Genomic DNA, 15,808 nt, shown 5'->3' on the forward strand with positions numbered 1-15,808 from the left:
ATCTCCGCGTGCCGTAGAGGGCATGACTTTGAGCTCATTTTATGGCCTATTGCGTGGCATCTGCTGCATGTAGGCTGCGCCCTGGGTTGTGTAGCTGCCTCGACTGCCTCGAATGCACTAGCCTCCCGCCGAATGCTCGACTGTGGCTTAGCTGAGTTATCAGCTACTCGATCAATGTACTGACGAGGCTCAAGCAGCAGCTGAGGACTCCCAGGGCGACTAAGATGCCAGTGTCTATGGAAGTGCTCCAGACAAAGGGGCTGATCCTGCTCTTGTAGCGCCTTGAGCGTATGGGCGCAAGGAGACCGTGAGATCGAGAGAATGCGCCGGTACAAGCTGGCAGGTCTTCTTTCAAGAGCAGTTTCCGCTGCTCTTCGACCTTGCGTAAAGCCTCATGAGATACCCAGCCATGTACGGCATTATAGAGAACCCCAGAGAGCTCAATCGGCACACGCGATTGCTGCTTAGCTTGGTTATATCGTAGCTCAGCTAGTTGATTGAGCAATGCATGCTTCACGGCCCTCCAAGCCTCGAAAAGGTCTAATGTAGACTTCTTCAGGTGGCTCTTCAGGAGCGCGTGGATACCTTCGACCCGCGAGGTAACTACGTTACCAAAATGGGGGTATCGGTCCACCCAAGCCTTGACGAGCTTTTCCTTGTAGAGATCAAGCCAGTTGGTCTTGATATAACCAACTTCTTCGAGATATTGGGGCAGGTAGCGCTCTTCAAACCCCTTGACGCGCCGATCGAAGGTTTCCTCGTCCGTTGATCTTACAATCGAATGCCAGCAATTAAAAAACTCGTTCCAATCGTTGAGACTCTCTCGGCGAGCCTCTGGCCCCTGGTCATGGCGTGTAAAGGTTGGCTGGCAGTAGCGGAGGACTGCCTTGTTAGCATGCCAGAGGCATAAAAGCGAGATTGCACTTGGAAAGCAGCGAGCGACAGCATTCATACAAGCGAGGCACCGATCCGTGAGGATGATAGACGGGAGGGCTGCACCGCAAAGCTCGTACATTGATCGAAGCCGGTCTAAAGCCCAGGTATAATCCTCCTCGCTCTCGCCACTCAAGAATGCAAAGGCGATACAGAAGGATCGCTGGCAGGCATCCACCCCGATGATATCGAGGAGCGGCATTCCATATTTATTCGTCTTGTATGTGCAATCCAAGAAGAGCAGGTCTGGGTAAGCTTTGAGGTATGCCAATGACTCCGGGTGAGCGAACAATACTGCTGTAACCCGGTCATGTGAATCAAGCTGCATCCGGTTCCAGAACCCTTCCTTATCTAGCTGATTTGCAAAGGCGTGTATAGTACTTTGACCCTCACACAGCTCTCGCTTGCTATCCGCGATGCGATTGTAGATATCTTGCTGGGTTGCAATGGTGTTTGAGTTCTGGCGGATATAAGTCCTGATATCCTTTGGCGCTATCCCGGCGTTTGTGAGGTTGCTGATTGTTGATCTGTCCGTGTCGGATAGTGTGCGATGATTTGGGTGAGCAGACTGGTGCCAGGTTGGCTCATGATTGTGAATGGCGAATCGGCTATCTGGACGGTGCCTTAAAGTCCATGTGGCCTTATCAAGGCTCTGCTTTGCAAGCACAGAAAACTGGCAGCTTGTGCCTCGGGTGCTTGTCTTCCGTCGTCGTTCTTTCGATACATCTGGAGGGCGACAGGCTCGATCGCAAGTGAATGTGACTGTAAGCCTCCCGGACTTCTCTTTGTGGGACCTTCCAGTAACGAAGGCATAGCCCCGTGGTGCTGCCCAGCTATTAATCGCCTTAAATAAGGCATCTCGGGATGTATACTCGCATTCAGGAGGGAGACAGTCATCTGGAAAACGAGCAGCCGTTCCCCTTGACCCCATTTTCCACCATGCAACAGATGGATATCTAAAAGAAGCGTAGGGACCGGAGAGAAGTTTGAAGCAGGCACGCGACGTGTTCGCGTTAGCGCATCCACGCTTAGATAATGCCCACGGGTACCCGTGAAATTTTGGAGCCACGGGTACCCGTGTCCCTATGGGGCCCCCGTGTATCAGAGGGGATCTCATTCATGTACGGCCCCGTACACATACGGCCGAGCGGCCTTAGTCATACGATGTGACAAACAGTTCCCTGTGAGCTCGAGCTGCCGGCAGAATGATGTGTCCCCGAGGAAGAGATAGTGATCGGGGACGTCGGCGGCTGGCGCGGTCTCTTTGCAGGCGGTGTGTAATCGACACCTGAAGCTGGTCGCTTCGGCGTTGGCGAGGTGGAGAGGTAGTGGTACTGTATAAATGGTGTAGAGATGACAGATGGCATCGATTCGCCCGGAACGGCAGCAGAAAGAAACTCCTTTCGATATATGGTACCGCAAGAAAAGAAAGCAAAGAAACATAGAGAATAGCGCAAATAGCTTCTTGAGTTATTAGCTCTAAATGAGAACGCCTCGATACGAGGGCGAGTTGTAGCTGTGAAGAACCCGGAATGGTGGGTTGTTGACATATAGAGATCCCTGCGAGCCTGCCCTGCGATGGGTCGCGTAGCCAGGAGCGGGACTCGTGGCGTAGATGTCGGGGCGTTGTTGAATCGTGTTTGGCATCCTGTACACCACCGCCTGGTTCTGCAAGATGTAGTTCTGTTGCAATTGCTGATTGAGATTGTATGCATCAACTGGCATCCAGGCATGGAGAGGTGGCTGACGCTGATTCCGATGCTGCTGCTGCTGCTGCTGCTGCTGCAACAACAAGGTAGTGCTACTCCTTGATCGGGGAACGCTAGAGCTTGGGAATCCCGGAGGCAGTGCTGAGGCCCTTGGTGCGGATTGACGGCTCTGAAGAGTTGAACGACCGAGGTCCTGCGGCAATGAGAGTCGTCGGCTAACAGCAGGCCGGGGCGAATTGATTGGATAAGCAGTAGCCATCGATCGAGAGTGCCCCTGTGGCTTCCCTTGAGAAGACTGTGTGCTCCGTGTTGGCATGCTCACCGGCGGTGATGTTCTCGTCTGCAGCGCAGAATTCATCTCAGCATAGGGACTAAGTGGTGTTCGACGGACCTCCGACAAGTTGGGGGCTGTGCTATTTGTCCGAGGGTGAGCCAGCTTGGACTTGTTGCGGCGGTCCCGTGGTCCCGGCCGCACAACGGTTCTGTCAGTCGGCGAGGCCAAGCTTCCGGGGCTGCTGGCAGGTTTCTTGGATACATGCCGGGGCATCCTGTTACTCACAGTACGCGGGCTGCGAACAGGGGTTGGAGTTGCGGTACTACGCTCAATAGCGCCGGCAGGGCATTTCTGGGCTGCTTGGGCTGGCTGGGTTTCATCTCGGGGGCTGTGGTTGGTGCTTGGGCTTCGAGAACCCAACATGGCTGCGATGGACATTCGCCATGACTGACGTCGCGATATCTTCTTAGGCACTCCCTGTTTCGAGCCACCCAACATCTCATCCTTCGGGCGTCCAGTCCCGTTGTACACATCCCCGCTTCCCACACTCAGAAGAATATGTAGAGTGTCCTTGCTTGACTCCCCTCGAAGCCCTGGTGGCTTAGATGGTGTAGACTGAAGTCCTGTCGCGAGGCTAGAATGGCCTTCTTCGGCATCAGATGGGCTAGCCGGGACTTCTCTCTCGATCATACGAATTTGTCGGACCTTGGGCAGCCCTTTCTTTCGAGAGCCACTCAGGAACCGGTACAGTCTGCTCCCACTGCCGGCACTTGGAGGCGGAGATGACAGCTGCTGTTGTGCATGGCCATCGGCAACAATGATTGGCACTGGAGCAGGCTTCGGGCCCGATTTTGGTTGTCGAAACTCAATGCTCTTGCTTGATCTCAGGGACGAGAGGCGCATGCGACTCTCACGCGCAAACGAAAAAAACGATTGAGTGGGCGGACTAGTCGGGCTCGTGGGACAAGTTGAGACATCATCGTTTGTCGATGGCCAAGGCACCTCCAGATGGATTGGAAGCCGGCCGTGTGTCTTGGAGGGCGCCAGAGAGGAGGTACGCGTCGAATTTGAGTGGGAGGGCGAGTACATCCCAGTGACATCAACGTCCACCTTGTCGGCCATGGTGCTCTTGTCCGTAACAGCGGATCTCAAGCTGCGCAACGATCCGAGAGAAATATTGGAGCTGTAACCGCTGTCGACCTTAGACACGGTCTGACGGGTGCTCTCAGATGAAGAGCCCGGGATGAAGTGGCTGTCAGATCTGGTCAGCTCTTTAAGCATCTTGTTTTCAAGTTCCAGGTGGTCTTGTCCTGGGCTGGGTTTTGCATTTGGATCTTCCCTGACGTCCAGTACCTCAGCAACGGGGAATGCACCAGCATTCCCACTCTCAGACATCTCGCTCTCACATGTTCTAGACTTGCCCGTGTCGCTCGTATGCTCGGCAACAGAACTTGGAGCTGTAGTGACTGGCTGCTGAGTTGCCATAGGCTCCCTGGTCTCTATTTCGTACAACCCTCTGCTAGCTAAGGTTGAAGGGATGTCCTGGTTATCAAAGTAACCCTCGCGGGAGGAAGCCACCTCCGACTCAGGAACCCGTTCCGTTGTGCCATCATTTTCGAGTACCGGAGTAGTCACCGGCGTTCCATTTGTGATACGTAACGACCCAAACTTCAAGCCACCTAATTGCCTGTAATCTGCCTCGGCTGGTGTCGTGGCTCGCTCCGGAGAATGCACGCCAGACTGGATAGAAGGCATTGACACGCGCCTCACTATATCCGATTCAATTGAATTGTGCCTCGTTTGACTGGGCGACGGTGGACGACTGTTCCGAAAGCTTGACTTGGCTGATATTGCGTGGTTGGAATGGTGTGCTCGGGTTGCTACCCCGAGTGTTTGAATCACTGAGCGCCGACGCATCGACATGTAGAGGGAGACGTCTGCATTTATTCTGCTGATAGGCGTGCTTGAGGATTGGTTGCCAGTCTTCATGCCCCCGATAACATCCTGACTCCTCTCGGAATGGCTCTCGAGGTTAGTCACGATGGGCTCGCCCGGGAGCTTTTGTTTGGGCCTTTGACAATTTTGAGCTTCAGAAGCTCTCGTCTCCAAGGTGGCAGAGCTTCGGTGGCCGGGAATTGGCAAGCTGTTCGAGGTGATTAGGTCTATATATCATTATGGATGGCCATTGAACAAACCTCTCAGCACGCGTAAGCGAGTGATCGTCGCCATCTTGAACGGTGGAACTGGCTCTAGAGCTGTTGACGAAGCTCGACATTCTTGGAGGCTGCTCTGACCGGATCGATTGTGACCGCACCACGTCATTCAGTTGCGTCGAATCCCGACGAGCACCTCTGCAAGTGGGCGACAGCAATGAACTTATGTGATCTCTAGCTGGCATGTTTATACCGGTTCGGGTCAGCGCTCCTAATAGTCCAGACCGTTTGGACTATTAGTCCAGACTGCAATCCAAGATCAATAATCAATCCACGACGGGCGTTCGTGGATTGACGACTAGGATGACGCGTCCCTTGAAACGGGCCTTGTTGATCTGGATCGCACCAGTAAATTGATCGGAAATATCCACAACAAAATGGTTGGCACAGCAACAAACATGGGTACCCTGGATTTAGCGTACTTAGCGTCCACACAGGGCGTCTGTATGCCCCTGCCCTGATCTGCAGTCTGGACTAATAGTCCAAACGGTCTGGACTATTAGGAGCGCTGTTCGGCTTCTTGCGCTCGCCATCCACCAGCTCAGCAGGTCGTGCTCCGGTATAGCACAAGAGCTGGTAGCAGCCGGCTAGACTGATGCGATGGCGTTCGCCGGGGAAGATGGAGGTGTCGAACGCGATGTTGAATGTCAGAATGAGACGCAGGTTATCAACATTGAGCACCAGCTTGCCGTCGATGTTCGGCGCCCGATGGCCGAAGCGCTGAATGCAAACGCGACGATAATACCGGCTGCGTATTAGTACGGCGAACAGGTCGGATCGAGCCGCCAGCGGGCTATGCCAACGCGCCCATCGAATGGCTGGAGAACGTGCCCGAGGATAAACTGGTCTTCTTCGATGTCAAGGACGGCTGGGAGCCGCTGTGTGAGGCGCTGGATCTGGAGGTGCCGGAGGGTGTGCCGCTTCCGAAGATCAATGATGGCCAAGCGATTGACGCGTTTGCGAAGCAGCAGATTGGGACGGGGTTGGTGATATGGGCCACGATTCTGGCTGTCGTTGTATTGGTTGCGTGGACGATACTTTCGTCATCTGTCTAGGGGAGCTGATGGGAGAGAAGTGATGGCCGGGTCATCGGCGCAAGGATGTGTATCTACTAATAAACCAACGCTATGTTCGTACACTAATCGAGATCTATACTCGACAGCGCCAGCGAGCCTGATCTCCGGATGCGCTGTCTGGTCAAGACACGAAGGGCCACTGCTTCATCGCTTCTTCCAATGCAGCCATCTCCCACTCGGTCCGCGACGAGCATCTTCTGAGCTCGAACAAGTGACCAGCTAGCTCGAAACGTATGCCTGTGCAAGCCGTTTGCTGCAACCACGGCTATGGCTTGCGCGGCCTCTCGGTGTTGATCTGAAAGCTGTAAAAGTAAGTCGTCGGGGTCCACACGGTAACGTCGTATTGCTACTCACAAATGATGGTCATCGTTCAGAGCCTAGGTAGGCCATCTGCTCAAGTGGGCAGACGTCACCCAATGGGGATGTCAAACAGAAAAGCGTCGGTCGTCAGCAAGCGGGCCGCTTAAGTCGATTCCGTCGCGACCGTAGCCCGAAATCGTCGTCGTAGGTTTAGCTATCGGATCCTCGCAGGGCGATGCTCATCCCTCTTCATCCCCAGCCTCGTATCCAGCAAGCACATACTTCTGGAACCAGGGCTTGTAAACATCCCTCGCCCATCCTGCCATCTCGCGTATCCCGGCGACGACCCTGTACGCGTCCCAGGTGTTGCTCACGCTGCCCATCCCCTCTGATCCCGTCCAGAGCACCATCTTGTCGCCGTCGAGCGTCGACAGCACATGCGTCCACTTGTCGCCGCTCACGATGATGCCCGGGAGGAACGCCAGCTCCGCCAGCGCCTTGTCCGCCAATTGTCGACGCACGGCTGCGTCCTCGGCTGTTCCGAAATCTCGCGACAGTCCAATGACGGAGCGGAGGAAGGCCCATTGTGCAGCATGCCAGTCGGCCGTCTTCAGCAACTCCGGGTAGCCATACATATTGGGAGCTCGGGATTCGACCGTCACAGCAACAGGGCGGTATCGTAAGGCTCTGAAATCCGTGTGGTTGGCAGTACTGGTTGCAGTTCGGAGGCAAAGGTAACGGATCCCGTCGGGGGTTCCGTTCTCGTTTTCTGCGAGGTAGAGGCAAAAGTCGACAAGCTTTTCGTTCGAATAATACTCGAAGTATCTGGGATCAGGTCGGGCAGCAGCGCTATAAGGTGGTAGTCAGCTTGTGCTTCATGGTTAGCAGACTCTCGGCGAAGCTAACCAAGATGCAAAGTCGATGGTTGGGTCTCTGAGAACCGCATCCAGAAGGCGATGGTTCACCTCCATATTCCATCCTGCCTCGTCGAGGACGTGTGTCCAGTCTCCTGCCTTGCGACTGATGCGCGCCATCTCATCCGGCGCAGGGATACGACCAGGAAGAAGGTCTTGTTCTCCCGCCTCCTTGAATGCACGTTCCAGCCCAGACGTCGAGGCGCGGGATTTGATATATGGGCTATTGCTAATAATATCTTTTTGATCCTCTGGAAAGATCCTGCACCCGTACGCAGCATCAACGATGTTCTCGAGAAACTCGAGAGCATTGGGAGGCAGAGCCGTGCCGTCGTCCTTGGAGCCTGCATAAAAACCACGATACTCGAATCTGTCGTCACCCTGCCGCTCCCGTTTCTTCATCATCCGCGCACCTTCGTCGTTGTGACGTCTGTACACAGCGGAGGAGGAGCCATCGTCGTCCCTAGATTGAGGCCAGAACTCGTCGCTGTCGTCAGGGCCACTCGCTTCGCTGTGCTCGTAGCTTTCGTCTTCCTCGGAGTAGGCTTCTTCATCGAGTCGATATCGCTTTATCGCATGATCGTCGACGTCTGAGTCGGATTCGGATGGACTCGGTTCTTGTTGGTGCGCCTTTCGCTTTCGGCGGGGAAGATTGGGCGCTGGAACAGGATCGCATTCGTCGGGGACGGCTTCGAGCCACGAGGTCATTCGCTTGATGAGTTCTTCGTTTTCTGGCATGATTGCGGATGGATGGGAAAATGGAGATGACGCATTGTGGTGATAAGTTTGTGCTGTTGTTGAGTTAGCATTGGAGCTGCATCCAACGTCGCAAGCTGGTGGTGGGATGGAGATGATTGATGAGACAACGCAGCCACAGATGCTTCGCCGCAACACCCCCGCCACTAGCTCCAGGCTCTGGCTTACAACCAAAGCTTGGGTTTCAAAGGATCCCAGGTTGAGAGAGAGGCTGACATAAATATTCAGATGCTTTCTCCATGGTCTATCGGACAAGACTATAACGTAATTTGTCCCCACTTTACCGGGTCAACATTGTAGCGGTCCAGATGGGTCTTATCTTATCAATAGTGGAGATGACATGGGTTTAGTCACATAAACTGATTCTGATTGGCTCGCGGAGAATTGACAGGGATACTGTCCGTCCCACGGCCTGACCGGGGTAGACTTGGACTTACCCTGTACATTCATGTTGTTGACTTGAATGAAGAATAAAAAGCTTACTGAAGATATGCGAACATTGAATTTATTTTCATCAAATTGGTTGACCCTTTCTCTATCGATTCATGTGCTTTTTACTTCATGCGTCGTTGTGGCTGATTTTTGGTTGATTTAATTGCGTTTCCTAGCGTTTCGGAACTCACGTGCCGACAAGATGGGAATGGTGTGAAGACGGAGCGGAATATCACACATTCCGTGCCGACCAATAAAGTTGTCCGCCGTATGCAAGTCGAACGAAGTCGGTTCGACTCTGTTCGACTCACAAAACCATGATCGACCAAGCAAATCAGAACAGTATATATTAAGGGCAAGGATCACAACCATCGTGAATAGCTTCACGGTCAGCGTGAACGCCAGATCGCAGGCAACAGCCTGCTGCCTATGAGATCGGCAGACTGAACACAGGTATAAGAGACCGACTCTCGTCACTCCTTTAGATAGAAAATCAAGCGCTCATTTGATCCTCATGGCCCATCAGTAACTGCGACAGTATATATAGCTTCACTCATTCCCACTTCCCTGTCTAGATAGCTCTCTAGCTTTCAATACAATTTGATTACTCAAGAGTACTTGACATTATCAGACGTGATTCGCCACCCTACGCTCAGTATGTTGAAATGAGCATATTGTGTTGATTGAAGAAGAAGAAAGACTGGTGCTAACCACCGGAAACTATTGACAAGAAGACACCCACATCTTCGCCACCAATGGATCGGAATAGCCATTGATCCGTTAAACAATGGATCTCAACACAGTACACCACGCCCCGTTGCAACTGCCAACATAAACCAAATCAGGTTACGGTTTACTACGTTGGGAACCTCGACCGTCACATTCCTCTTGGGATCGCTACTGCCGATAACCAAGGAATCCAAGCCTAAGTTGGGCATAGATTAGTGAGTTTTATGACAAAAACGATAAATACTTACCAAATCCAGCCATGATACCGCCCTCGTCAACATTTAACTGTGTTCTCAGGCTTGATCCAGCCATACTCGCTCTCCCGGATATCAAAGTACCAATTGACGGCCATTGGGGTAAAAGAATTGAATCTCGACGCCTCCTGACGTTTCCCTATCTTCGTCTTTAAGGACGGATGCCGTTTCATGAACCTGGCTACCCAGTGTACACTGATAGGCATTTCCTGGCCTTGTTGCCTCAAGAGGGCAGCGACGGTGGCGCGAACTTGACTGTGAGAAGGAGCATTCCCCAAGGCCTCTTGTCGAAGTATCCAGGTGACTAATCTAGACTCCTGAGACTTAGATAACAGCTGGGCAGGCTGGGTGACCTCGGACCTTGACGGTACGCCTCTTAATCGGTCAGAGAGGGTGGTCGGAGGCATGCCATTCTTCTGGGCGGCCTGGTTCTGCGAGAGGCCATTATCTGTGACATCTAGTATGGAATCGATAACATTATTCTCTGTATAAGACGCCTGAGGCGTTTTCGAGGCGATTGTGGAAGGCTGGTATAGAGAAAAATTCGATGAAGCTTCGGGGAGGCTGGGTGATGAGGGAGGCATTTTGAGACATTTTATATTAGTGCCAGGCGGCCATACCGCATACGTCATTGAAAAAGCAATCTGATAATGTCAAACTTTATGAAATTCTCAATAAAACAGACATTGTTTCATGTCAATAGCTTCAATTTTGGGCAAGCACCGTGTAAGTGAAAATGAGCATTTTGTATGGGGAAAATTTTTTTTTTGCTGTACGGTAGGTGGGTACGTACGACAGGTAGGTATACTGCATGGTATTGTCGAGCCTCGCTGGTCAACGTGAGGGATTAGGCATGGGGATGTGCTCAGGTGAGGGGGAAATAATCAACGTCCCATTGAACTCCTGTGACTCCTCATTTTCATCTCCTCCATGACATCAAGTGTCGGCTTCAGTGTACACTTTCTCTACGCATTCCACCCTCTTACAACCCCATCATAGCTGTCTAATACTACTAACTGCCTGCATGTCAGCTCCTGAAGATGCCCAGCAGCACATCGAAGTCGTGAGTCGCTCCGCCCTTATCTCCTTGAGGCCCAAACAGGCAGTCCAATAATTGCGTCACGACTAAGCATGGCCAGGATCCTGACATCGTGAGCGCAGATGATAATGATTCCACTGCCGACATGGGCAGGCAAGTTTCACGCCTCGTCATAGGCCGCGAGTGCTGACTTTGTGCCCTAGCATCCACGAATCAACTGCATCTCTCACATCCAGCATTTTTGAATACCGTAACGTCCACGGCAGGACTTATCAGTCGTCCAAGACGACAGAGTACTGGTACGTATTCCTCTGCAAAGCCAGCCCCGCATGTCCCGAGGTGCTTACTTTTCTGCCAGGGCACCCTAACAATGAGAAGCATATAGAGACCTTTGACGTGGCGTATGGCCCTAAAAATCTCTCGACAGTTGGCTTTATACACTAACCCTGCATGGAGACATCAATGGATGACGATGATGCTGGATGACAAGTTGTACGCTGCGCCCATAGAAGACAATCCCCAGGTTAGCCACCTGTTCCTTGCGATTCCATCCATGTTAATCTTCAAGCAGCGTATCTTGGACATTGGGACCGGAATGGGTATTTGGGCCATGTTATTATTCCCCTCTGATACCTTCGTCCTCTTCAGCCCTTTCTAATTTAGTAGTGACATGGCGGATCAGTTCCCTTCGGCCGAGGTCATCGGCACCGACATCTCACCAACACAGCCGCCTTGGGTGCCGCCAAATCTAAGCTTCCAGATTGGACGCTCAGCTGGGCTGGACTTTTGAGCCTAATTCCTTTGACTTCATCCATGTCCGTTTCATGTATGGCGCTATCGATAACTGGCCAAAGCTATACAGTCAACTGTACAGGTGCCTGAAGCCCGGTGGCTGGTTCCAGCATATGGAACCCGATATCGCGACGCGTTGCGGTAACCCCAAGTCCGTAGAAGGTAACAAGTAAGTACGATGACTTCTTGTTTAAGCAAACCCTATATTTAAGTCTGAGAATATTACACCTAATTCTGTGTACTCGAACGACAGAGGCGAGCACTAACCTGGGAGTCTTAGAATTTGGAAGCAATGGACCGAGCTCTTCTACGCCGCTGGCGACAAGCTAGGACGCACATTCCGGATCTTCAATATTCCCCTATGGCCATTGGCCGAAAGATAAGGGGCTCAAGCGGTTAGGCCAGTACGCCGGCCTTTATTTGGACCCGAGCTTGGATGGCTTTGCTCTGTTCCCTATCTCCTAAGTGCGTGTTGCCCCTCCGAAGATGTTACTTTTCGGCTATTGAACCAATGAGAGGTCTCACTTAGGGCAGTACCTTATTCTCTTCTATCTTTTGGGGAAGAAGAAAGTATCTTACTCATAGGTTCTTAACAGTCCGGTGCTCAATAGTCCCCCCGAAATCCCGGGCTAACTGTTAAACTTTCTAACACTGGAGCGGGGTACTTTTTCGGAGGGCAACACGCACTTAGGAGATTGGCCAGGTTCTGGGCTGGAGCTTCGAGGAGGAGGTCCACGTTGCCAAGATGCGTGCTGTTGTTCGCAACCCAAACAACTGGGTTAATTCCGACATGTGAGTGTTGCTAGGCTATGACATTGGCACGGTGCTTAATTAACTTGAAATACCTCGCAAGCATATGGTGTATGGCCGAAAGCCGGAGAAACCTGTCGAGACAACTTTCGACTCCAGATGACGCAGTGACGTAAACGATGGGTTGATTGACGCACGGGCTATCTCTTAGACTGCGCGAAGGCATCCAACAGGTACTCGCCCCACTGCTAGAGCACTATTAGTTGTTGCTGGCGCTTTGCTGTTATCCTGATCTCATCTTATTGCATTCGTAGTGGGAGAAATCAGATGCTAGCCATGATTGGCCTAGATCCCTGTCTGGTACCCGTTGGATGCCTTCGCGCAGTCTAAGAGATAAGAAGTCAGCTTTCCCCCCTCTGCGCTTGAACAGCATAACGGCGCCAGTGGCCGATGGACAAACAAATTCCTAACGTCATCGTTCCCGCCTAGCACTGCCCGTTATCTCCCCTCCCAAAGCACGTCACCAGCGGCTACCAAGAATAGCATGATAGCATGGCTGGTTTCGTGTGAAGGATCTTGTAGCTATTTTGCAGATCACCACTTCAAAAGTCTTTGCCCACGCTAAAAAACGCCACATCTATATCTTTGTCTGTTACCTGGGATACATAGCATGCTGGGCAGCCTTTTCGTATTTTCCGCTACAGCCTCTATATTTTTCAGGGGCCATAGTCCCCTGTAGCTGCTAGCCAACGGTTTTCTGCGCGCTAAAACCCGCGAGCTTGTAGGGGATTCAAAATGAATAAAGCACTCTAAGCGCTTAACCTGGTTCTGATTGGCTGCTTTAACATCGTTGCTTTTTCTTGAGCAAAGACTTTTGAAATGGTCCTCGGTGTGGAGCAAAGGATCTTTCCCAACCTGACCATGCAGTCGGCCACTTAAAACCGGTCATTGCGATGCGGCCTTTGTTGACTATTGGCCGACAGCTCCTTCTCCCACACCTTCGTCTTTGGTCCAGTCCTGTTGGCCCAGACGCTTGATGACGCTGCTGTCTACTCGTCTGTGGGAGATGACATGTCGTCTTCGACAATCAGACATCTGCCGATCCATCCTCGGACAACCATGTTTCCGCGACCTCAGACCGCCCCCACCGCCGGCAGATCGGCTGCACTGAGCGGTCGAGATAACCACCGGATTAAAAATCACGGGTTGGGGACTGATGACTCTTTGAATTCGGCGGGCTCGACTCGTTCGCGGCTCTCCAGAATTACAATCGCAACCCCAAGAGAAACTTCATGCCTGCTAGCCAATGGCAGGCCATCCCGTTGACAATTCGAGCCAACTCAAACTGTTCTGCCAGCTGCAAACGCCTGCCAGCAGCCCACCTCACACCTTACATCAACACCTACGACCCCGTCTCACAACAACCGCCCACGTTCTCAGAGGGCCTCGCGTAGCTCTGCGAGCACCACTCACGCGACGCGCGACCCCCAGGATCCGACCCCAAGACCGTCTTCCCGTTACGACATCTGACACTTCTGGCTGGTCCAGACGATTCCAGACCAAAACCAACCTGTCGCCACCGTGGAACAACACCCGACGCGAGGCTAGGCGCTCGCACACACCGACATAATGGCGTCAAGGAAACTGCAACAGCAGGTCGAAAAGTGCTTCAAGAAGGTGGCCGAAGGCGTCGAAGAGTTCGAGGCCTTCTACGAGAAGATTGAGCAGTCAAATAACCTGGCTCAGAAGGAAAGGCTAGAGGACAACCTGAAACGCGAGATCAAGAAGCTACAACGATTGCGAGACCAGATAAGGACATGGGCGGCCAGCAACGACATTAAGGACAAGGCTCCGCTGCTGGAGCACCGCAAGCTGATAGAAACGGTTGGTCGTGCAATACGTTGCCAGTGGGCTGTCACATACTGATGGTGATTTCCGCATTTAGCAAATGGAAAAGTTCAAGGCGGTGGATAAGGCCATGAAGACCAAGGCCTACTCGAAGGGGGGACTGTCAGCTGCGGCGAAGCTGGACCCCAAAGAACAAGCCAAGGTCGAGTGCAGCGAATTCCTCAGCAATACGGTCGACGAGCTAGAGCAGCAGATTGAGACGCTAGAGGCCGAGAGCGAGTCAATATCGGCAACGATGAAGAAGGGCAAGTCCCAGGCAGCCAAGGCCGAGCGCATCGCTGAGATCGAACGTATAATCAAGCAGCACAAGTGGCACCAAGGCAAGCTGGAGCTCATCCGGCGGTCTCTGGAGAATGGCGGTGTCGAGGCGGAACAGGTCATGGAGCTCGAGGAGAGCATCAAGTACTATGTTACAGATAGCATGAACGAGGATTACATCGTTGATGAGGGGCTGTACGACGAACTCGAGCTCGAGGATGCAGAAGGCAACTACGGCATGAACGTGGACAACGAGAACTCCTCTTTGCACGACGCCCAGTCCAAGTCACCCTTGCCCGCCCTTGCCACGCTACATGCACCGTTGTCAACAATCAGCGATGGGAATAACAGCGGGCCTGCGATGAAGCCGGCGCAGGTACCTACGAGGCCTGCGGGGAGGGCCTCCAGTATGCTTCCGCTGCGGCGGCTGCGGCAGACAAGAACGACGTGGGAATCGCACCGTTGCCGCCGCCGCTTGGATCCTCGAACGCGGGCATCTTGCCGTTACCGTCGGTGCAGTCCAAGACGAGTGCGACAAGCTCATCGGTGCAGCCCGCGGCCGCGCAATCCCCCTGAGTCGAAGCCAGCAGTGGCGGCACCCGTGCCCAGCGAATCGGACGCGTTGGGTTCAACATCTCGGCCAAAGGAGTCCAAGGCTGCAGGGAAGCAGCCGGCAGTGCCCGAACCAACGGAACCGCCAAGAGGTGTGTTCATTAGCACGGCCTCCACAGCTTCTGATGCTAAGCGGGTCCTGCCAGCAGCCCAAACCAACGGCGTCGCGAACGGCATCAAGCCCATCGAGGAGGAACCCGAGGAGGAGTCCATCTACCACCTACCAGTTTCATTGCAAGATCTGTTCGATTCTTACGAGACGTCAAAGAAGCGACAACCTCACCCAGCGTCGCAGGCGGCGATGAGGATGATGTCGTCCAGCCAAGCGAGCTGCCCCGACCAGGCCGACGCCGAGTGCCCACGAACGTACCGCCCCGAGGTGCCCGTGCCCCCGGCAGTGGCTGCAGGCTTCCCCAGAGAACCACTGCCCATCTTCGACGACCCGCGGCTCTACTCGCGCATAGATCCGGACACGCTGTTCTACGTATTCTACTACGAGCAAGGGACGGCGCACCAGTACCTGGCCGCCAGGGCGCTCAAGGGCCAGAGCTGGCGGTTCCATAAGAAGTACCAGACGTGGTTCCAGCGGCATGGGGAGCCCAAAAACATCACGGATGAGTTTGAGCAGGGCGCGTACCGCTTCTTTGACTACGAGAGCACTTGGTACGTCATCACCGGCACCAGCCTCACCAAGCACTTACTAACATTAGGATCAAGATGAACAGGGGAAAACAGATTTTAAGTTTTCCTATAAGTACCTTGAGGACATCCAGTGACGTGGACTGTTAGTAGGCGGATAAGTTGCGTTATTCGACATGTGAAGCTGAAACCTGTTGAGTCAGAATAAGGTAACGAATAT

General features: G+C 53.1%; 5 protein-coding genes across 5 annotated transcripts; 1 reads left to right on the forward strand and 4 right to left on the reverse strand.

Annotated features, from left to right (window-relative positions):
• Positions 1 to 163: 163 nt before the first annotated feature.
• MRS44_017497 (uncharacterized protein) lies at positions 164 to 1,864 on the reverse strand (the record flags this gene model as incomplete). Its single annotated transcript, XM_065615408.1, has 1 exon — positions 164 to 1,864. One exon carries the CDS (start codon positions 1,862 to 1,864, stop codon positions 164 to 166), a length of 1,701 nt encoding a protein of 566 aa, XP_065471480.1.
• Positions 1,865 to 2,412: 548 nt separating this feature from the next.
• On the reverse strand, positions 2,413 to 5,191 carry MRS44_017498 (uncharacterized protein; the record flags this gene model as incomplete). Its single annotated transcript, XM_065615409.1, has 2 exons — positions 2,413 to 5,059; positions 5,112 to 5,191. The coding sequence occupies 2 exons, from the start codon at positions 5,189 to 5,191 to the stop codon at positions 2,413 to 2,415; spliced, it is 2,727 nt and encodes a 908-aa protein (XP_065471481.1).
• Positions 5,192 to 5,603: 412 nt separating this feature from the next.
• Positions 5,604 to 8,157, reverse strand: MRS44_017499 (uncharacterized protein; the record flags this gene model as incomplete). The annotated part of the gene is made up of 3 exons (XM_065615410.1): positions 5,604 to 5,877; positions 6,788 to 7,354; positions 7,412 to 8,157. The coding sequence occupies 3 exons, from the start codon at positions 8,155 to 8,157 to the stop codon at positions 5,604 to 5,606; spliced, it is 1,587 nt and encodes a 528-aa protein (XP_065471482.1).
• Positions 8,158 to 9,610: 1,453 nt separating this feature from the next.
• Positions 9,611 to 10,174, reverse strand: MRS44_017500 (uncharacterized protein; the record flags this gene model as incomplete). Its single annotated transcript, XM_065615411.1, has 1 exon — positions 9,611 to 10,174. One exon carries the CDS (start codon positions 10,172 to 10,174, stop codon positions 9,611 to 9,613), a length of 564 nt encoding a protein of 187 aa, XP_065471483.1.
• Positions 10,175 to 13,800: 3,626 nt separating this feature from the next.
• On the forward strand, positions 13,801 to 15,670 carry MRS44_017501 (uncharacterized protein; the record flags this gene model as incomplete). Its single annotated transcript, XM_065615412.1, has 2 exons — positions 13,801 to 14,055; positions 14,117 to 15,670. 2 exons carry the CDS (start codon positions 13,801 to 13,803, stop codon positions 15,668 to 15,670), a joined length of 1,809 nt encoding a protein of 602 aa, XP_065471484.1.
• Positions 15,671 to 15,808: the final 138 nt, after the last annotated feature.

Source organism: Fusarium solani (assembly GCF_023522795.1).
Source record: "Fusarium solani strain SB1 chromosome Unknown bctg00000014, whole genome shotgun sequence".
NCBI lineage: Eukaryota > Fungi > Ascomycota > Sordariomycetes > Hypocreales > Nectriaceae > Fusarium > Fusarium solani.